The 22,978-nt window shown below is 45.7% G+C and overlaps 1 protein-coding gene across 1 annotated transcript in view; it reads left to right on the forward strand.

Annotated features, from left to right (window-relative positions):
- Positions 1-22,978, forward strand: part of ZFAT (zinc finger and AT-hook domain containing) — a 217,737-nt gene that overhangs the window by 80,933 nt on the left and 113,826 nt on the right. The window contains exons 5-8 of the mRNA XM_006155514.3: positions 1,815-1,965; positions 8,258-9,702; positions 10,487-10,719; positions 20,347-20,434. Of these exons, the coding sequence (XP_006155576.1) occupies positions 1,815-1,965; positions 8,258-9,702; positions 10,487-10,719; positions 20,347-20,434 (1,917 nt within the window). The remainder of the gene's footprint in view (positions 1-1,814; positions 1,966-8,257; positions 9,703-10,486; positions 10,720-20,346; positions 20,435-22,978) is intronic.

The following is a 22,978-nucleotide window of genomic DNA, read 5'->3' on the forward strand; positions in this document are numbered from 1 at the left end:
TACTGTTCAGCCTGCTTTCATCTGTATTTTTAGTGGGGTTCACCAAATATTTAATACTAGTAGAAATTTCCAGATCTATTTATTTTACATGAAATACCTAGTTGATATGAAATGCTACCTTTTTTTTTTTTAAATGTATGTTTCAGGATGAGATACTTCAGAGAAAAAGCAGTTTATGATAGAGTTCAAAGTATAACACTGCTTTTCTTTCTCTATTCAGTGAGCCAATAGCTGTCAAATAAAATTAATAAATCAAGTTTAGGATTTTAAGAACACCTACAGTCTTTTAAGCCTCTATTTTCAAAGCTAATAATAATTTATTATTTAAAACGAAAACTCAAAATAAATTCCTCCTTTATATTTTATTGCAGAGTAAAGGGATTCAGTAGAGAACAGAGCACATAAAACTGTGAAAGTAGAACTTTCTAGAAAGTTACTTTGTCTCACTCTAGTTTAGTATAGTACTATGCTAGAAAATGAAATTCCATAAGAGAGTTTCCTATTTTCAGTGGTCACTAGAGCAAGGCTCCACATTTTTTTCTCAAAAATTAGTGGTAGTAGGTCCAGCAGATGGTATAGTGGTAATGTCGCTGGACTACCATGTGGTGGACTGTGGTTTGAGTCCCAGACCGGGTGACTTGAAAATCATACCAGGCACATGTGCATGCTTGCCGAGGATCCCTGGAGGAGAATGGAAGAGAAGGGAGTGCGGTGTGGCTATCCCCCCGGGGGGTGATTTCTCACATTCCCTCTTTGTCTTTGTCTCTCTCCGGAGAGGTCATGTGCCCTGAGGCAAAAATCTCTAAAAAAACATATTAGTGGTAGCATTTTGAGATTTTTATAAGAGTGAAGAAAGCATAATTGATTCCCTTTGCTATTCCAGAATTAAGCAGGTAGATTGGAACCTTTTATTAGTGTACTTAATACACACATTCACGTACGCATGTGAGGTGCCCACTGTTATAAAACGTCTTTGGTAATTTCACATTGTAGAATTGCAGAAGTAAAGGTAACCTTTGAGATTTCCACTCCAAACCCTTCATTTTTAGGATGGGAACAGAGTCACAGAGTCATTAAGGTTAATACTATATTTGGAGCTAGACCCCAGGTACCTTAAATTCCTGTTTACAGTCTATTTCACTGCTTCGTATCTTAAAAAAAACCTTTCATCTTTATTTTCGAATGAGCACATGCACACACACACTATATAAATATATACACATACACACACATATATACATATATGTGTATATATGTATGTATATATTATATATATGTATATATATATATAATATAATAAGTAATATGTAAAGAGAGAGAGAAAAAGAGAAAGGGATGAGCACCCTCCGCAGGGTCTGGTCACACCACAGCATCCTTCCTCAGTTTTCCAGCCTGTCAGACCTAGGCCCAGTGTGTCTTAGGCTTCCAACCAGTGAGACTTGAAAGGCGGTCACCATGAGGGCTCCAGCTTCCTCGGGCTGTGTATCACTGCTGAGCCACAGAGCCAGTCCCAAGCCATGCTGTCTTGACATAGCATGTATGGTCTATGGATATTTTTGCTTTTTAAATATATAGATAAAATGAAAATGTATCTTAAGAGAGGACATTTAGATTATTAGAAAACTTGTCCTTCCCCCTCAGTCTCCCCCCTCACCTCCACACACACACACAGATAAATGTGTGAACTGAAGGAAATGTTATCTTGCGTAGGTACCGTTACAGTAAGCAAATAGGCATCCAACCCCCACCGTCTTCTGGGGTCAGTGCTCCCTTTTGGTCCTCTTAACAAACAATGCATTGTGCATCAACCTCAGGTGCTACCAAAATTGTTCCCGTGGAGGCTGGGCCCCCCGAAACAGGAACTGCAAATCCGGAGACCTCCACAGCAGACCTGGCACCTCGCAGAGGGTACCAGGAATACGCCATTCAGCAGACACCGTACGAGCAACCAATGAAGTCGAGCAGGTAAAGTGTTCTGGTCTGTGTGACAGCAGCCAGAGGCCAAACGTGAATGACCTCCATAGGGTGCAAGAAGGATCAGCATGTTCGTTGATATGGATTCTACTCACAAACTTATTTGTAAAGGATACTGACGTCTTGACTTTTTAAAAAGAATTATTTATTTATTTAATTCTGTTTGTTGTTATTATTTATAAATTTGATCAGAGAGATAGAGAAAGGGAAAGTGAGGAAGCAAGCCGCCAGGACCGGGACTCGAACCATAGTCAGCCATGTGGGAATCTAGCGCTTTTAAATCACCATACCACCTGCCAGCCCCGACTTTTTGATTTAATGGAAGAATTAATGCCTCTATTTTGGCTCTTAGTATGTTGACTGAGCCCAAAATGCGTGACAGATCACAATTCTTTTGGAACTGAGCACCCGCTGGTTCAATGAAGGTGGAACCTTTTACTTAAAGCAAACATACATTTAATCTTAGTAAGCATGGCATTAATACATTTTCTGATTTTTGTGGCCACACATATTATAATGAAAAACTCTTTATTTCCCTTTGCTTTCAAAAGTGACACAAGCATGTTGTGGAAAGCTCCGACATCCTGTATGGTGTAGAGTTAACATAGCCCAGGGTTGCCTTTTGTGGTGGCTGCTGTTATTGGTTAGGGTTATTTGACTGTTGATGTCTTAATGCCATGGTAGCATATATGGCTTTAATTTTGTTATTTTTTCTTAACATGAAGTACCAAACGTGCTGTCCTTAACTTTCTTATAAATTATACCTGAGAAAATCTTTCATTTTTTAAAAAATGTGTTTCCCATAACTATATGGATGTACTGTAATTGTTATAGATGGTTTTTGCTGTCATAGGTATTGTGGCAGTCAGAGTTTTGGCAGGTGTAGCTTTCGTACTTCTTCGGGATGAATTACTAGAATCGAAATTGCTGCATCAAAGACACCGGCTGCCTAAGACTGTAATCGACATTAAAAGCTGCCCTTCTTGTGTGGCAGGTCAGTCAGCCAACCATAGTGAACCAGTGTTTTTCCACATCCTGCCCTGGCTGTCTGTGTTCAGTTGTGCTAACGTATCTTCTGACGTCAGTTAGCAAACCCTGATCACCTAAGGCCTGAAAACATTTTGTCCTTGTGGAAAGACAAAGAAAATGTCAGTTGCTGATGATTTCCTGTTTCTGGAAGAGGGGGAATGAGATGTGTTTGAGTAGAGCATAAGCTTTGTGAGTCAGACGTAGGCTGGATCTGGACCCTTCCACATGAGTTCAGCTCGACAAACTAAGCAGCTGCTAGGAACTGGGCATTGCTGACACAGCAAAGGGGAAGACGACTGAGCCCCTGCCCCGATGAAGCTTACACTCCACCGTGACTTGGCAGAAATTACACTGCCTTTGAGCAGTGATTACTCCACCGCAAGATTGTCTAATAGAATCTTAGTTTAGCAGTGAGGATAAATGACCAAAGACAGGCAAAGTGTCTGGCGCATGTTGCACTCTCTCTCAATTACAGTATCGTGTGGTATGCTTCATTAATTTGTATCCTCGGTCCTCTATTTTCGTAAACGCGAATAACTGAATTTATCGAGGTTGTAAAAAATACTCATTCCACTGGCAGATCTGTAATAGAATTAAATCTCAAGATCATCTCGTTTCTCAACTCAGGTTGATTTGTATCTTAAGTAATTATCTTCACGATATTTCAAGGTCTGTTGGGGAGGTGTGCAGCTAAATACTAATCTAGTTACAGGTAAATATGCTCAATATTTAATCAACGGATCTAGGCTATATTCCTCTTGGGATGTATTCTATTAATATTTTATTATATAAATTATAAAGTAGTTATAAAAGAGACTATTTTTTTTTTTGCTTTAGCATTTTGTTTTGTAAAATACAGATAGACACTTTTAGGTTATAAACACAGAAAATTTTAGAAGCCCAGAAAACAATAAAGAAGAAAATAATCTGTAATATTATTACTCAAATATAACCATTATTTACATATGTATTTATAAATATATGTTATATATTTAAAGTTAATTTACTTATTTATTTATTTGAGAGAGAGACAGAATACTGATTTTTTTTTTTTGAGAGAGTGTTTTTTTTTTTTTTTACTATAGGACTTATGCGCTCACCCGAAAAAAAGAGAGAGAACAGAGAGAGACAAGAGACAGAAAGTGAGAAATCACCCCCTGGGGGAATGGCCATGCTGCAATCCCTTCTCCTCCATTCTCCTTTTGGGATCTTGGGCACGCATGCACATGTGCCTGTCGCAAGTTTAAGCCACTGGGTCCAGGACTCAAACCATGGTTGACTACATGGGAGTCCAGCAACATAGCCATTATGCCAACTGCTGGTCCCCAGACATACTGGTTTTTGAGAGACTCTTGCCAGGAACCTCCTGCCCCAGTCTCCCAGCTGGCTCAGGTCACAGGGGCACACTGCCATTCCTGGCTCTTTTAGGCTGGGCTGAGCACTGAACCTGGGCCCCCATGTGGCCTTAGCCTCCAAGCCACAGTGTCTTAGCAGTGTGAGCCTCCATGGCTGAGCTCATCACTGTTAACATTTTTAATGCATTTCTTTTTTTTTTTTTCTTTTTTTGGAGAGGTTTTTGCTATAGGGCACGTGCGCTCACCAGAAAGACAGAGAGAGACAGAGAGACAGGAAGCAAGAAATCAACTCCCAGGAGGGATGACCACTCTGCAATCCCTTCTCTTCTTTTCTCCTCTTGGGATCTTGGGCATGCACACACATGTGCCCGGTGTGAGTTTAAGCCACCGGGTCCGGGATGCGAACCATGGTCGACTACGTGGGAGTCCAGCGACATAGCCATTACACTAACTGCTGGTCCTTTATAGCCTTTTTTCAGCACCTTCTATTGAATTTAAATTTTATAAGCAGTTTCGTATCTTGCTTTTAAAACCTAATCACATTATACTTATTTTCCATTGCTATTCAAATTAATCACAAATCTTTCGGTTCATATCAAGTGACCTGATGTAACTGTGTCAGGATATACTGTAATCTACTCTCTCCTTGGCACTGAAGCCGAGGTCTTTTAAACATGCACACCTGATTGTTACTTTTTTTTTTCTTGTTTTTTAAAGAATTACTTTATTTAATTTTATTTATCTATTTATTTTAATTTGACCAGAGAGGGACAGAGCGAGAGAGTGATAGAGAGGAATAACTGGATTAAGGAGTCTGACCTTTTAAGTTCTACCTGATTTCTTTCTAAAACGCAGTGGTGGGATCTCGTTTCTCACTGAACAGGTAACATTAGAGAGGAGACTCTGACAGGAGTCGCAGGCACGCTGCAGCACTGCTGTGCGCTGGGCCATGGTCTGAGTTTGAAGCTTGTGCTAGAAAGCAGAAGGCCGCTTAGCATCTTCGTCATCCTCGGTACCTTTGGTGGGAACAGGGCGTGGAGGGCTTTGCCAGGTCTTTGTCTAATATTAGAAGAAAGCATAGCGAAGATGTTCCCAAGACCATTTAGATCTTGCATTAGAGGAGGAAGTACTGTGATTTGTTTATTTAATAAACATTATGCATCTAGGATTTCTTCCTTCAGTGTTCCCTATATTGTGTCGCCTTGTGGATATCTTTGTCACTTGAGAAAGATCTAAATTACTCTCCTTAAATTAGCCTTGGGTTTAGCATGCAGGCATAGCAGTGACTTTCAAATTTGAATATTTTAATTACATCTGTAAATTGTACCCTCTGGTATTTATGGACCACAATTCATTTAAATATTTGAAATTGAAAGCCAAGTCCACCTGTGTTGATCAGGCATGGTAACATGGATGGTCTCGTAACACAGACTTCGCTGTTGTAATGGGTACAGCTTCCTGGCGTCTGATCAATGGCATGGCATGACCGGGTGTCTGAAGTCCTGCATGGAGAACCTGGGCACTCAGTATGGGGGCGCAGTTGTGAGCAGGGAGGACACCTAACTTGTCTCTTCGGTGTCATTTGCCAGTTCCCGTCCCTGGTGCGTGCCTGTGACTATTGTTTGTGATTCTGAAACAAGGTTCGACCACACCAGCAGCAGTGGAAGCCCCGCACAGGGAGACGAGTCACTCTGTGCCCGTGCTTTCAGGCAGAGTAGAGGTCGGGGACGGATGCGCGTGCTGCGCAGTCAGCCTGCCTGGGGTCAGATCCTGGCTTCAGCACGTACTAATGCTGGGCAGACACTCGGTGCTTTTATTTACTTAGTTATTTGTTTTGTTTTGTTTTGTTTGGGAGTTTTGCCATTGGACACGTATACTTGCCAGAGAGAGACAGAGAGAGGGACAGTGAGACATCACCCCTTGGGGAGGTGGACACACTGCAGTCCCTTCTCTTCCAGTCTCCTCTTGGGATATTATTTTTTTTAAAGAATAATATAATTTTATTTATTGTTCTGATTAATAATAATAATAATAATAATAATAATAATAATTTGAACAGAGAGACACAGAGACACAGAGAGAGAGAGAGAAAGTGAGAAAGCAAGCCACTCAGTCGAGGACTTGAACCACGATCAAATATGGGAATCCAGTGCCATAATTACCATGCCACCTGCCGCTAAGGACATGAATGTCCTGAAAAAAGGATAGAAAATCTGCATTACTTACCATTCTAATGTGAAGACGGGGATTCTAGATGTTTCCCAGCCCAGGCACCACAATATGACTCAGGAATGTGGGGCACAGGGCTGATCGGGCCACACTCGCAGTGAGACACAGGCTCTTGTCCCACACTCAGGAAGGATTAGAGCTGCGGACTCAGAGAGTAGGTATAGCAAAGCAGGGAATTCATGAACAAAGCAGAGAGTTTATTAAAGGAGAGGGAAGGAAAACCCGAGTTCCCGAGAATGGAGGGGTCCTGGAAAATGGGTTGCCCCTCTTGGGACTTTGGGCAAACATGCACATGTGCCCCGCTTGATTTTCAGCTGCCAGGTCTGAAATTCTAACTGCATTCAGCCATGTGGGAATCCAGCGTAATAACTACCACACCACCTGCTGATCCTGACACTCAGTTTTTATCTGTAAAGTGTTGAAGACAATAGAATTGGGGTTAAATACTTAGCATAGAGTTTGTCGTATGTACCCAATAGCTGTCACCATTATTATCATGTCTCATTCCACGCACACATTACCATATTGAAGGGTGCGATCCATGAGGCACACTGTGGTTTATCTCTATCACATGCACAAAATAGAACACAGGGCCTGAAACTTATCGGCAGGTGTTAACTAATAAATGGCATATAAAGTTAATAAATGACAATCCTATTTACCCCATGTGAGCTCTAAACTGACCATAACAGGAGGCAAAGGTGGAGCGGCAGCCATCAGCTCTGTTACTGACAGACGTGTGGGAGAGGACAGGGCTGCAAGAAAACAGCGAGCTTCCTGTTCCCATGCTGCGGATTAAGCCAGCCTCACTGCAGTCCTGGACGCTGCTGGCCAGGTTTGCAGATGCCCACCTGGTTACACACCTGCTGTTCCCCATACTCACCACAAGCAGGCACAGACTTAGCAGAGGGGAGAGGTGATGCTTGGCTCATGAATTCTGGGTCCTGTTCTAGACTGAACTGTGAGACGTGTTCTCTTTTTCTGGGAGAAGCAAGGATGTGGAGAAAGGCCAGGGGTCTTTCCTTGATGGCTAGCCTGATGGAAACTCGTGAAAGGGGAGAGACCATCACACCTGTCAGTTGGCTGAATGGATACACAAGTCTGGAATCTCAACGCTGTTGAACATGCTGGTTCATCTTGTCTAATGAAGCAGGCTGAGGTTGTTCCATTAAGACTAGTCCTGTTAAAACACCCAGAATAAATACAGGCCTGTAAGGAGCAAGCTGATTGGTGCTGTGCATGTTGTGAGTGACATGTTCCTTGTCCCTCTCCCTTCTCATCTCCCTCTTACTTGTTCTTCAAGTCTTAACGATGGTATCTCCTCTTCCGCCAATTTCCCCAACTGCCTTACTCCAGGTTAGAGGGCTCCTTCTCTTTGCCCCATGCATGTCCCCACAGCACTTACCCCACTTTTGTGCAGCCACTTGCTGGCCTGTCTCCTCTCCGTGTAACCATGCGCTCCCGAAGGACCACAGCCCACTGTTTCATCTCGGTGTGTGCTGAGACTGGGTCCTCCAGTTGGTTGGTTGACAATGAAAACACCCCTCCGTCCCTTGGCCCAGTCCGTTCACTTCTTGGCCTTTGATATTGGTTCAGAAGAAGGAGTTAGAGTTCTTTAGGAAGGAAGGTGCAAGGCCTCTGGTTGTAACCGTGCTGTCATCTGTTTCCAGGCTAGGTCCCACCCAGCTCAAAATCTTCACTTGCGAGTACTGCAATAAGGTCTTCAAGTTCAAGCACTCACTGCAGGCCCATCTGAGGATCCACACCAACGAGAAGCCGTACAAGTGCCCCCAGTGCAGCTACGCCAGCGCCATCAAGGCCAACCTCAACGTGCACCTGCGCAAGCACACCGGCGAGAAGTTCTCCTGCGACTACTGCTCCTTCACCTGCCTGAGCAAGGGCCACCTCAAGGTGCACATCGAGCGGGTGCACAAGAAGATCAAACAGCACTGCCGCTTCTGTAAGAAGAAGTACTCTGACGTCAAGAACCTCATCAAGCACATCCGAGACGCACACGACCCGCAGGACAAGAAGGTCAAGGAGGCGCTGGACGAGCTCTGCCTGATGACGAGGGAGGGCAAGCGGCAGCTGCTCTACGACTGCCACATCTGCGAGCGCAAGTTCAAGAATGAGCTGGACCGTGACCGCCACATGCTGGTCCACAGCGACAAGTGGCCCTTTGCCTGTGAGCTGTGCGGCCACGGGGCCACCAAGTACCAGGCGCTGGAGCTGCACGTCCGAAAGCACCCGTTCGTGTACGTCTGCGCCATGTGCTTCAAGAAGTTCGTCAGCTCCATCAGGCTGCGCTCCCACATCAGAGAGGCGCACGGGGCTGCCCAGGAGACGCTGGTCTTCACCAGCTCCATCAACCAGAGCTTCTGCCTCCTGGAGCCTGGCGGGGACATCCAGCAAGAAGCCCTGGGGGACCAGCTGCAGCTGGAAGAGGAGTTTGTGTTCCAGGGTGTGAATGCGCTCAAGGAGAAATCCCGCGCTGGGGACACTCAGCCCGAGGAGGATCAGAGGGAGCTGGAGGCCCCAGTGGAGATGCCGGTCCCGGCTGGACACCTAGCTGCCCCCCAGGCGGGAAGTGCCCTGCCACCCTGTGAGCTGGACACCACTGTGGTCTCATCGGACCTGCATCCACATGCAGTGGTTTCCCAGGATTTTTTGTTGAAAAATAATCCCTCCTCCACCGAGGCTTCCACTGCTCCCGAGACCTCGGACACCCATCACGGGGGCGACGTCAAAACTCAGGGTGAAGAAACCGCACTCCCTCTACCCAAGGCACAAGGTGCAGGGCCACACCAGGAGAGCCAGGGTGCTGAGAGCCCTCCAGGTGAAGGGAAGACAGAGGCTCCCCTTCCTGACAGGGAACCCGATCCTAGCAGATGTCTCAGGTCGAACCCAGCTAAGGCCTCAGACCTCCTTCCTCAGGGAGCTGGTGGTGGGGACCCTGCCGCATGCCAGCCTGACTCTTGCAAACCTGGCTTCGAGCACCGGCCTGGCATCACTGCCTTCATGAAGGTTCTGGACAGTTTGCAGAAGAAGCAAATGAACACTAGCTTGTGCGAGAGGATCCGGAAGGTTTACGGAGACCTGGAGTGTGAATACTGTGGTAAGGAAGCAGCACCGGGCGTGCAGCTGAGTGGGGCTCTCCTTCCCAGCAGCCCCTTCCATTCCCATCACGCTGTGGTCACCTCATGTTTGATTGGAGCTCATGTCTCTTGGCAAAGAACACCTTCCAAGTGAGCTGCCGTCCTCTACTGTAGCTAGGGACAGGCGCCCCGTGTTGTAGGTAGCACTCGCGGTCACATGGAGGCAGCCAGGGCGACCTTGCCGCCGACCGCTGGGCTTGGTCAGGTGTGCACACTGAGGTCGCCTCATGACCTCTACTAGAACTCGAACCAAGAAGAATCTTTCTTCTGGCACGTGACAAGTGCAAAGTCGAGCTTTGAGTTGTGGCCATGTCCTAGAGGAGCAGGGAGAGGAATATGAAGGTGGCTACAGCTCTTTGTAGGGAGGCCCCGAGACCCCCTCCTGCTTCTGCTGAGAGCTCTGGGGAGCTGGCAGGGCAGGAAGTGGGAAGGCCAGCTCTGCACCCCGGGGGCCTCAGCAGAACCGTGCGCACGGTGGTACTTGGCACCGTAACCGGTCCTCGGTAAGCATCGTGTCTCCTCTCCTGGTCCTGACACGAGGCGAGAACTGGCAGCACCCTTAACGCCTGCAGCCGCCCACCTTTGACAAGTCCTTTCCAGACAGAAATGGTGGAAAGTGTGAAGGGTGACCTGGACAAGCACAAAGAGGGAGATAAATGTAGGCATTAAAAAATGGTAGTTTTTAAAAAGTCAAATTCAGTATAAAAGAAACTTCCTTGTTCTCATGTGAAAATATTTTTTTAGGCAAACTTTTTTGGTACCAAGTGCATTTTGATATGCATGTCCGCACCCACACCCGGGAACACCTGTATTATTGCTCCCAGTGTCATTACTCTTCCATCACCAAAAACTGCCTTAAACGCCATGTAATTCAGAAACACAGTAACATCTTGCTGAAGTGTCCCACTGACGGCTGTGACTACTCGACTCCAGATAAATATAAGCTACAGGCACATCTTAAAGTGCACACAGTGCTGGTAAGTAGCAAGCCCGAGCGGCAGCCCTGACTCCCTGGGTGCTCATTGCTTTCTCAGATTCGTGCATCTGCCGGGTCCCCGCTGCAGGTCGTCAGTGTGCGAGCATCCAGCCCTGACACGTAGAGAAGGCCTTCTCTCTAAACAGTGCTCCCTTTCCTGAAGGCTTCACCCAGGTTGCTTTCACAGTGAGAGTCTCTAATCCATTCAAAGCAGAGATCGGATCGAGAAAATTGCTTTTTATGCAAATTTCTCAGCATCAGAGGAAGTCTACAGGAAAAAGACCTACAGAGTAGAAATAGAGCAAAGATTTCTTAAATGACATGTTAAAATATTATCAAGAGCAGGGATAATAATAATAGGTGCCTGGAAGGTTGTCAGGTGGTTAAATTAGGTAATGCCTGTGAAGTGTGGGGGCCAGTATTTGGTCATAGTGAGAGGTAGGAAATGTTGATGACCACCTTGGCCATAGGTAGTGTTACTTATTGTAAGCACTCTGTGGGAGACTGTGAAGCCATTTTTAAAAATGGATATGTTAATTCAAGGTACCGTTAATATTCATGGTGGTAAATATTTGTTTAATTCTTTGGAGAGAGATCTTGTAACACAATGAATGAATGTTTATTTTGCGAATTCTAATCTAGCTCAAGAGGCTGACACCTGACAGTGATCTGAGACGTCTTAAAGTTTAAAGGAGGCACACCTGGCCCAGGTGTGGTTTTCTTTTAATTGAAGCCTTTTTTATGTCACAGACAGCAAAATGAGGCTTCAGACATTTGATGAGCTGCCTCCGTTTTCTGGCATAAAAATGACTAACACCCTCTCAGTTTGTCACGAAGGGTGGAATCAGGTGCGCGGGTGCTGGGTGGGTAGGGTGTGTGCTGGGCGTAAGTGCCTGGGTCCAGACGCCAGCTCTTGCACTCTCACAAGCCCCCTGGCCTTGGGCAAATGACATCTTCTTTTTCATTTGAGCTTTTATTGATTTATTTTGATTTTTTTGAACTTCTATTTAATCACAGTGTACAAGATGGTTTTTCCCAGCATGAATACCATGTGTATTAGTCAAGTCAGAGACGTCAACGTATACGTTATCATCGACAGATAACATTTCATTTTTGTGTACTAGGTGGCTTGTTTGTTTGTTTTTCTCTGATCCTTTCTGAGACCTGGTAGCCTTCTGTATAAAATATAACTTAAAGAAGTAACTCCTCTATATACATATACACGCATACATACACACATGTACACAGTTTATATGTCTGCATGCACATGTGTGTGCGTATACGTATATGGAGCTCTTACGGTGGTTGGGAGGTGGGAGTACAGTGTTCTCGATCAGGAACCTGGCGCAGTGCTTGTCACAGAGCTGACTGCGTACTGGCCTCTGCCTGTCACCTGCTACTTCTGGGTACAGTTTCTCTCTCTGTCTCTCCCTGTTTGTCTGTCTCTCCCTCCCCGATTTTTTCCCCCCTTTCTCCAAGTAGGGCATGAAGGTGGTTTATAAATTCCCCATGGACTTGCTGTTAGGGTGGTGTTGCTTCCAGCACTCACCTAGGGCAGGAAAACTGAGTTGGCCGTTCACTGAGGTGGCTTTGCTAGAAACTCATCTGAAGTCAAGAGGGAGTGGAGCCACCGTGAGGATGGGTTCTTAGGAGAAGCCCTGGAGTGCAGCGGGTAAGGCCGGGAAGCAGGGTGCTGGGCTCAAACCTTGGCTCTCCCATCTTCCCCATGCTTGGCCTTGGGATGGGTTCTGTAACCACTTCGTGCCTCACTTCCCCGTTGTCAGGTGAGGATGAAGTGAGGGAATATTTGTAAATGTCTCAGTGCCCTGTGCTGCCCTCTTGGTAGTGGCTGGCCGTGAGTGTCAGCCACCCATTGTCACAGGGCTCATGGGCACTGAACTCATTTAGGGGACTGTGGTTGTGGTGGACTTGGTCCATGACATCAGTGCCTGGCATAGAATAGCCACTAGTGCAATTGACCATTATAATTATTATTACTTATTGCCATTTTGAAACTCACTGCTCTGTTTTAGAGGTTTTGAAATACAGGCCCCACAGTGGACCTGACTGAGGCAGTTATAATGGACCTTATGGGACTGCCTGCATTTTCCCACACTCCCATTTTGCTTGCCCGTCGTGTGTGTGAGAGGGCCCTGGTCCAGCCCAGTGACTTTTCTCAGCCTGGATACTGATGCTCAGCCTCTTGGCCACATCCCTAGGCCTCGTGGCCAGTGGGGGAGTGTTGAGAACATGAGTTAAGATCTTTGAATTTCAAATGCTTTCATTCTTCTTTAGTTTCTCTTTTCAACCCTCTGTGGACATGAATCTTCCTTCAGAGGCTCATCTCTTCAGTATTAACACTCAGAAGGCATCCGGGGGTGGGAGGCAGCTGGATCTCATGTAACCAGTAACACTGTTGGAGTTCTAGATCCAGAGGTTTGAAATGCATGCTGGCCACATGTGCTTGCATGCCCAAAATCTTTAGAGAAGTGAAACGGTCATCCCTCTGGGGGGATGCTTTCTCACCTTTCCTGTCTCTCTCTTCAGCAGGCACACACACCCTATAGCAAACAAAAAAATTAAAAAAGGCATCTGGGGAGTGTGAGTCAGGGCCAAAGGAGGTAACAGTTACTGGGTTTTTGCTTTACTTTTGTTTTCAGTTTTTGCCATAAAGCACATGTGCTCACTAGAGAGAGACAGAGACAGAGAGAAGGGGAAGTGAAAAGTCACCTTCCCAGGAGGGATTGCCATGTCATTCTCCTCTCGGGATTTTGAGCACGCATGCACATTCCTCCAGCATGATTTTCAAGCTGCTGAGCCCAGGGCCTGAACTATGGAGTCGGCTATGTGGGAATCCAGTGCCTTAACCTCCATGCCGCCTGCTGGCCCTAGCAGTTACTGGTTTTATCCTTTGGGTCAGGCTCTTGTCCTGTTTTACGTAGGTCTCACATCACCTCTAGGAACCAGGAATTATTTCCTCCACTTGATAGGTTAGGATCCTGGTGCCGCCAGGTTGTTTGGTAATTTGCCACACAGCTGGTCACCCTGTCAGTAAGAGACAAAATTCAAGCCATACTCATCACTGCTTGCACTGCCGTCTTGGTTGTGGCTGGCTATTAATGTCAGCTGCACCGTTCCCGGTGGCCTCTAGGGCACTGTAATCACTTGAAGGAACGCCGTGGCGGTGGACTTTGTCATAAAGGCAGTGACTGTGTTGGGTCAGGCTTTACGCTGCAATAATAGCGTGTCTCTGCAGGTTACTGCAAGAGAAGGGCAGGGTGCCGAGGAAAGGCGCGTGACTCGGCGACGTGAAGAAGGATGTTTCCCTGTTCCCTGCTTCTTTAGCACTCCGGTTTTCGTAGACGCGGTGAACGTGTAATTTCAGCCCTTTCCCTTGCTGGTATTTGCAGTTCCTTGGTTGGGACGCATTTAGAGGTGAACGCACTGCCGCTGCTTCTGAAGCGGCTGACCAGGCTGCAGCCCTAGTTCCCTGCATGCCAGGCGCTGGGATCTCACGGGGGAGTAAGGCCTGGTCCCTGCCTCACAGTGCTCTGTTTTACCAGGGAGAAAACAATGGATGGTAATGCAGTGTGGCCACGTGGTGGGGATGTGGTGGTGAGCAGGGCCAATACGATCCTCTCCCTGACGGCGGAGCCACCAGCCTGAGGCCAGCGGTTCTTTGACTTGGGTAGAAGAGGGCAAGGAGGGAATTCCTAGCAGAGTGGGCAGCAGAAACCAGGGGGAAGCCGTTCGCATTTTCCACGAGGCTCGTGGACTTGCCCGGGATGAAGATGGCATGACTTAAAAGACAGGCTCTCGTATTTTGTATTTTGAGTTTAGACAAAACTTGTCTTTTGAGCTTGTAAATTATTCCAGTCATGAAGCCAGGGGTGCCAAGGGACTGTTGACACAGTCAAAAAGCCTTCTGCTTCTTCCGCGTGCAGACTCTTGATCTGAAAGTGCTATCACCTGGTGTTTTAAATGAATTCAGTACCTGCAGTAAGGCTAAGGTAGATTTTTTTTTTTTTTTTTGGAGGCTAAGGTAGGGTTTTTTTTTTTTTTTTGGTAAAAACTTTATTGAAATGTAATTCACATACCATACAATTCGCTCATTTGAAGTGTGAAATTCAATGGATTTTAGCACATTCACAGAGCTGTGCACGGTTAATTTTAGAACTTTTTCATCAGCCCATAAAGGAGCCCCCATTAGCTATTCTGCCTTCGCTCCAGGCCCCTCCTGAGCCCTAGGACACCACTGACACACTCTCTGGCTATGGATTGACCTGCTCTGGGCATTTCCTATACAGAGAATCGCAGGGTAGGCACAGGCTTCTGTGAAGCCTCTCCCTGCTGCCGCCACTCCTTTTGTAGCTGAGTGTTCCATGTTGTGCGTATACTGCATTCCGTGGATCTGCACGTCAGGGATGGAAATCCCAGGGTGCATTTTTGGTGCTAATTTTCACTAAGACAGAACTGACAACCACAGATTGTTTTAAATTCACAGGATTTGCTCGAACTCTCTGAAATCAGCTAATAAGAGCATGCAGGCAAACTCCAGGGAGTTTATGCATTGACCTTTCTTTTTTCTTTCCTTTCTTTCTTTCTTTCTTTCTTTCTTTCTTTCTTTCTTTCTTTCTTTCTTTCTTTCTTTCTTTCTTTCTTTCTTTCTTTCTTTCTAAGAGGCTTTAGCACATGAACTCACCAGAGAGAGACAGACGGTGAGAAGGAAAGTGAGAAATCACCCACTCCTGGGGGGAGGAAGGGAATGGTCATGCCACAATCCCTTCTCCTCCATTCTCTCAGGATCTTGAGCATGCACACACATGTGCCTGGCATGAGTTTCATGTCACCAGGTCCAAGTCCAGGACTTGAACCACGGTTGACCATGTGGGAGTCCAGCTTTGCAACCATTCTGCCATCTGCTGGCCCTCAAGTGTTAAGTCCGGGTTTTCAAAAATTATGACACATCTAAGAAAACTGCCTGTAGTTTGCAGTGCCATCCTGTCTGCACGTGACCGTGCCCTCCTTCCTGTCCCCAGTCCCCAGTAGCATCAGCCCTGCTGTGCAGTGGATGCCATCAGGGACTCCGGGCACAGGGTGTGCTCAGGCACAGGGTGGGCTTGGCTTGGGCTCTGTGGCCTGTGCAGATGCTTGCCCTCTCGGAAGTGGAGTGAATAACACCGCAGGGTTCTCAGGGTGTGGCGGACTCCGGCAGGAAGTGAATGTGCTTTGAGATGTACAAGTGCCTCACCTGTCCTTGTGGCTGAGCTGAGGGCGCTGGTCCTGGCAGTGTCCGACTGGATCAGCAGGGGGTGGTGCCGACTGGGAAAGCACAGGACTGAGGCTTCTGGGTGATCCCTACACAGTGTGGGGCTCGCTTCCTTGCCTGTGACCCTGGAGAGGGCACCAGAGCTGTCGAAGTCTGCCTGGCTTCCGTATTTGTTTCAGCATTTACTCCCGTCAGACTCCCGAGCAGAGCAGCAGTTAAGGACATTTGAAATAGCCATCTCCGTACACCCTCCTTGCCACGCCCAGACCCATATCCTGGCCCATTCCACTTACATTAGGACTCCCAGACAAATTGGCTAAGTGCCTGTTTGTGCAGCTCTTACACCATTCCTTAGCTGAGGCTGTAGCTAAGGATTGGAAGGCGTGTATGTATTTAATCCAGGCTCCTTCCCCTGCCACTTCTGTCCTGTTAATAACCAGGTGTCAGCATATTGGCATCAAGAAATGAGGAGACCTCGTCAGGGGAGCAAGCCAGCCACGCTGTGGAAACATACCACGCCCAGGACTGCGCAGACTGGGAAGAAGAAATCTGAGCAAACGTGATTTTAGGAGACTGAGGGACTTGGTGCTGACATGCTCAAGTTTAGGCCCCTCCTCTACCTCTGTGACTTTCGGCGAATTGCTTAGCCCTCATGAGCCTCCGTTTTCTCATCTCTAAAATGGAGATGAAGTAGTTCCCACTACCTCCCAGGGTTGTGAAGATCAAATTAGAAAATGTGTACAGAACACCTGGGGCAGCATTCTTTCAAGAAAAAAATCGACAGGTTGTGATCCAGTAGGAGGTTGAGAAGTCACTTTACTGCGCCGCAAGAAACCTGTCTAAAAAGTGAAATAAAATAGAAAGGGCCGGCTCTGATCACCCACTGTGAGGGTCAGCACTATTTCCTGAGTGCTCTGTCCCGGGGATGGGGGTTGCCATGTCAGAGCGTGTGCGTGGATGTGCTGACGAGGCAGGCTGGGAGCCTCCTGCGCTCGTGAAGTCAGTCCGTAAGAAACTGACCAGAGTCACGGAGTCCATGTCCTCCTGAGTCGGAACCAGGTTGGGGTGGTGGTTACAGACACGCGTCCTGGGCTCCCACCTCCACCGCCATGGGGTGGGACCTGGGAAACCTGCTAGTTAAGGCACGGGGTGTGCAGCAGCAGGAAGTGTGGAGCATGCGCGGGTGTTTATGAGGAGCCCGCTTTCCCCTTTATCTCTGGCCTAAGTTCCTTCTCAGACCTCAGAGCTACCTGCCTGGGCTGCGGTAACAGTTCCAGCCCAAGGTGGGAGTGGCACATGGGCGCTCTGCATTGTATTCAGACTCTGTACTTAACAGTGGGTTGCCCTTCTACCCAACTCTCAGTTCCTCCCTTCAGTGGAGATAAATCTCTGCCTCCATTGTTACCATGGGATTTAGTGAGATCATGTTCCTGAAGGAAACAGCACAGTCCCAGCTTCAAGCGCATACAGAGGCCAGTCTGTCATAGCTGATCCTTCTCTCCCTCTCCTCACCCTCTCCCCCCCTGCTCGTCTTCCTCCTCCTTCTCATCCTCCTTCTCTTCTTTCTCCTCTTCCTCTTTCTTCTTCTTAGGAGCACTAGGGATGGCGGAAGTAGAGGTGGAGGTGCCTCTGCATCCAGCTTGTGATGCTCTCAGCACATTTTTATAGTATTTGGTCTCTGTCTCGGAGGACTGTATAGTGTGTGTTGTCTCTAAAGGTACACATATTAAAACAATTTCCTATGCACTTGCTGGAGATGAGCCAGAATAATACATTGCCAAGCTAGCACAGAGCAAGTAAAGTTGGCTACCTCCAGTTCCTTTTAGGAAATAAATGGGTTTGTTGAGATAATGCATTATTTTATTTTATTTTATTTAAGTAGAGGGAAATGTTATGTAGTTGGATTGATTGAACATGATTCTTTTTCTTTTCAAGAGATACGAATATGCTCTTTTTTCACTTGGTCACAAAGTAAGTTTGTTTCCGTGTTGCCCTGTTTAGGCTCTTTATCCACCGGGTACAGACCTCAGGCCACCAGGGCTTCTTGCGTGTAAAATAGCTTGAGTTTAGCAAGAACCGAGATGCTGAGTTGAAGGGTCGTGTCATGGCAAAACAGAACTGTTTTCAGTGGGAGGCAAAGCTCCTGAGCTGCAGTCCCAAATGGAGCACGTTTCTGGCTCTCTTAACTTGTTCCGATCAGTCACCGTTTAAGCATCCCCTCTGCTTCGCTGCACTTCTGGCACACATACTCACTGAGTATTGGGCTCTGTGTGCTGGCACATCATCTTCTTTGTTGTAAGTTTTTAATTATTTTATTCATGACAGAGAGTATACATGTACGTGTGTGCACATGAGCGAGAAATAGAGGCACCCTCAGCAGGGTCTTGTCATGCCATGACCCCCTTCTCGTACCCTAGCTAGGCAGGATGCTGGGCACGTGTGCAGCATGTTTTCAGGTCCGCTCAGATCCACCCACAGAGAGCCATGTGGCCTCCAGCATTGCAGTTCAGTGTGCTACTCTCTGAGCCACCGAGGCTGGTCCACATCTCTCTCGATGAGCTCGTGACCCCTCTAGGGTCCCCCACCATTGTCTTCAGTGGAGTGCCCTGTTCCTGCCAGGAACCCTGTAAAATTGGAGGAATGAATGAACGAACCTATAGAAAAAAGTACGTCCTGTTGCTGTGGCCTTCGTTCCTGAGAAATTCTTCAGTGTGGAATCCTCTACCTTCAATTTTTTACCTTCATGTCAGATATTTTATAGGTACACTTACTTATGAAAAGGTTGTAAACCCTCGATAGTCTCCACCTTGTGCTAGTTTTAGAACTAAAGAACTATCAGGTGCCTTTGGGGGCCATGGCATCTTCCATGGAGGCATAGACCAGGTGAGGTTGGCCCAGAGTGGAAAGCTAGGCTCTGGGCTTCAGGCCTGTGGCTGGTCCTGCACCCATCCCTGGCCGTGGCCTTATACTGGCACCCTTCTTCCAGAGGTCCTGATTGCTTTGAAGACATTTGCCTCCAAGTGCACTGAAGGGTTGGGCTCTTACCATCATTACGGCGGCATGCATCTTTCACACTCTGCCTCTGCTGGGAACTTTTTTAACCACTGCTCTTTTTAAGTTTGCTGTGTCAATTTGGGTTTTCATCTCCACGACGGAACTGAGGTTTTGAAAAAGAAGTAAATGAGTCCTAAGAGTCTACCTTTTTCCCGGTACCCTTTACCACTGTCTGTGTCCTTCTGACAATCTTCAAAGGCATCAAGAAATAACAGGCCCTGATAAGCTCTAAGATAAATTGCTTTCAGACTATCAGAGATTAAAAGAAAAAGAAATCAAATAGCAAGGGCTCTTGGAGATCACTGTAAACTCCTTCAAAGCTCTCTGAATGCCTCCATCAACGCTGATGATGAGGGCTCTGAAGGACAACAGGGGGTGGAGGAGGGCATCTTTTGGAAATGGCACTGGGAGTGCGGGGTCAAGGGCAGGGGCCCAGTGACAGGAGCTTGAGCTTATGGTCTAGCTTGGGGGAGGCCTATGGCACCGGCTGACCAAGAACTCAGGACAGTTTCTTGAGGATTGATGCTATGCCCCTACTCCAGCTCTCTAGGCTTTCCAGAGCCAGATGGAGGCTATATATTATGCGCTTGGAAGGATGCACTATGTGCTTAGCTTTGCTGAGGCTGCTGGTGGTGATGGTGGGACAGTGGTGGTTGTGATGATGATGGTGACAGCAGTGGTTATGGTGATGGTTATTGTGATGATGGTTGTGATGGTAGGAATGATGATGATAGTGATAACAGTGATGGTGGTCATTATGGAAGTGGTGCTGGTGATGATGGTGATGGTGGGATGGTGGTGGTTGTGATGATGATGGTGACAGCGGTGGTGGTGGTGGTTATTGTGATGATGGTTGTGATGGTAGAAATGATGATGGTAGTGATAACAACTGTGGTGGTGATGATGGTCGTGGTGTTGGTGATGTGGTAATGGTGGCATAGTGGTTGTTGTGGTGTTGATAACAACGGTGGTGGTGATGATGGTCATGGTGTTGGTGATGTGGTAATGGTGGGATAGTGGTGGTTGTGATGATGATGATAGCAGTGGTGGTGGTGATGATTATTGTGATGGTGGTTGTGATGGTAGGAATGATGATAGTGATAATGGTGGTGGTGATGGTGATAATGGTGATGGTGTGATGGTGGTGGTTGTAATGATGATGGTGGTAGCGATGATAGTGTGATGGTTATTGGGGTGGTGATGATGATGGTGGTAGTTGTGATGGTGGTAATGGTGGTTGTGACTTTTCTGCAGAGCTCAGATTTAAATAAAACCTTGAATTGATTATGTTCTCTTTTTATTAAGGACAAAAGGAGTTATTCTTGTCCTGTATGTGAAAAGTCTTTTTCAGAAGATCGATTGATAAAGACACATATCAAGACCAACCATCCCGGTAAGATGAAACATTTTAGAGTGAAAGCTTAATCTTAAAATGCTATTGTTTGTTTTAAAATAAAGAATTATTCATTGACTGCACTACATGGAAATAAAGATGAATGATGATATATATATATATATATGTGTGTGTGTGTGTGTGTGTGTGTGTATACACACACCCCTATGTTTGACCCTCTGCCCTTTTCCACCCTCTTCTCACACTGTCTCTGGTGTCTACAGTTGTCTTCCATTCCTTTCCTTCCACATTTTATTGATCATGCAATTTCTTAAATAATCTAACTACTTATTTATTTATTTATTTATTTATTTATTTATCTAACTACTTTTAGTAGCAAGTTCAGCTGGTAATTTCAAGAAAAGCAGTTTTGAATTGGTAAGGAAATTTTCTTAAAACTTAAAGCCTGGAAACAGGTTAGTATCCTGTTCAAATAGTAGGTATATGAAACTATTGACAGCTGAAGACAGGACAAAAACTCTTAAACTGGACAACAAAGTCTAGAAAAAAAGCAGCAATATTTTAGTCAAAGGTCACAGAATGCTAGTTCACTAGTTCAGTCTCATGTACTTAATCTATCTTCTGTTGTGGTTCAGTCTTCCTGATTGAATTCTGGGATATAATATTCAACTCCGGACTTGTCCCTATGATTAAGTGGGTCATTTTCTTAGTTTTTGAACTCTTAGTTCTGTGTGACTACATTTAATTTTCCTGACATAGCACTCCCTTGAGAATTTCTTGGAGATCTGGTCTGGTGCTGGTAAATTCTTTCAGGTTTTGTTTATCTGAGAATGTTGTCTTTTCTTCCCATATGAAGGACAGTCTTGCCGGGTACAGTATTCTTAGTTGTAATTGCTTTTCCCTTAACAGTTTGAATATATTTTCCCATTCTTTCCTCACTCGCATCGTTTCCGATGAGAGGTCTGCTGTTAGCATGATGTGATATCCTTTGTAGGTAACTTGCCGTTTCTTTCTTGCCAATCTTAGTATGTTGTCTTTGTCTGTGGTTTTGGTCATTCTGGCTATAATGTGTCTTGGAGAAGATCTTCTTGGGTTGATTCTATTTGGGGTTCTTTGTATTTCCTGGGATTGGATCTTTGAGTGCCTCTCTAGGTTTGGAAAATTTTCTTGCAGGATTTTATGGAATAGTTTATCAATGCCCTTATGAATCTCTTCGCCTTCTGGGATGCCAATTATCTGGATGTTTGGACATTTGATGGTATCTAGTATTTCTCGTATATTATTCTCAAATTTTTGGGCAACTTTCTCAGTCTTCATGGTGGACTTTTCTAGGCCAGCAATTTCCTCTTTTATGTCTGAGATTCTATTTTCTGTATGATCTAATCTGCTTTTAATACTTTCAAGAGAGATTTTGACTTCCTGTATTATAGTCTTTATCTCTAACAATTCTATTTGACTCTTTTGTACAGAGTATAATTCCTCTTTCAGATCTTGCAAGAATTTCCTCTCCTCCTGGCACTCGTCAGCTCCTTTTTCCTTTCTCTTCTGCAGTTCATTGTCTCTCTTCTATTCCATCTCTGTTAGCTTCACCATTATGAATGTTCTAAATTCTTTATCAGACATATCTATGATTTCCATTGAGCTGTCTGTGGATGAAGAGGAGCCATTCTTTTCCCTTGGGGGAGAGGTATTTTCTTGCTTTCCCATATTTCTTGTGGTCCTGCGGTGATTTCTAGTCATCTGATGGAAAAGTGTGCTCGTTCCTAAACTTGAAGTTCAATCTGAGCGTCCAGGAGTGTGCAGAAAAGGAAAGAGAGAGAGAGAGAGAGAAACAACAGCAACAAAAACAACCAAGAAACAGAAAAAGACAAGAAAAAAATAAAAAATATATAAAGTTATAATTTTTTTATAAAAGCAAAAATTAGAAAACCATGCCACATGGAATCGTTAGTTCTCAGTAGCCATGAAGGGGTCTTCTGAGGCCTGCGCCCTTGCCTCTCCTGTGTTGGGAGGGGAAGAAGGGATTATTAACAAGATAAAGGGAAAGGAGGGGCTGAGAGCCCAGAAACTGTTTAACTTTAAAAAATTTTAAAAAGGAAAAATTACAAAAAAATGAGAAGACGAAGACAGAGACAGAGGTAGAGAGAGACAAAGACAGATACAGAGATAGGAGGCTGGAAAGTCTTCTTCCTACCATGTGAGTTTGAGGGCTGGAGGCTGAATTATCAGTAGAAAAATCTTCATTTCTCCTACTCTCCTGAAATCACTAGTTCTCAGTAGCCATGAAGGGGTCTTCTCAATCTTTATTTTTAAAGAGAATTATTTTATTTAATACTATTATTTTTAAAAAAAATTTACTATAGAGCACATGAGCTCACTAGAGAGGGACAGAGAGCAAGAGAGAGAGAGAATAAGTAAGTTGCCAGGTCCAAGACTTAAACCATAGTTAGCCATTTGGGAGTCCAGCACCTTAACCACCACTTCACCTACTGGCCCAATAGGCATCTTTATTTAAAACTGGGCAGTTTATATAATTACTTACTTTACTCCTTTATTGGCCTTCAGATCTGTCTTCCCCTGCCC

Source organism: Tupaia chinensis, unplaced genomic scaffold, assembly GCF_000334495.1.
Source record: "Tupaia chinensis unplaced genomic scaffold, TupChi_1.0 Scaffold000459_1, whole genome shotgun sequence".
NCBI lineage: Eukaryota > Metazoa > Chordata > Mammalia > Scandentia > Tupaiidae > Tupaia > Tupaia belangeri.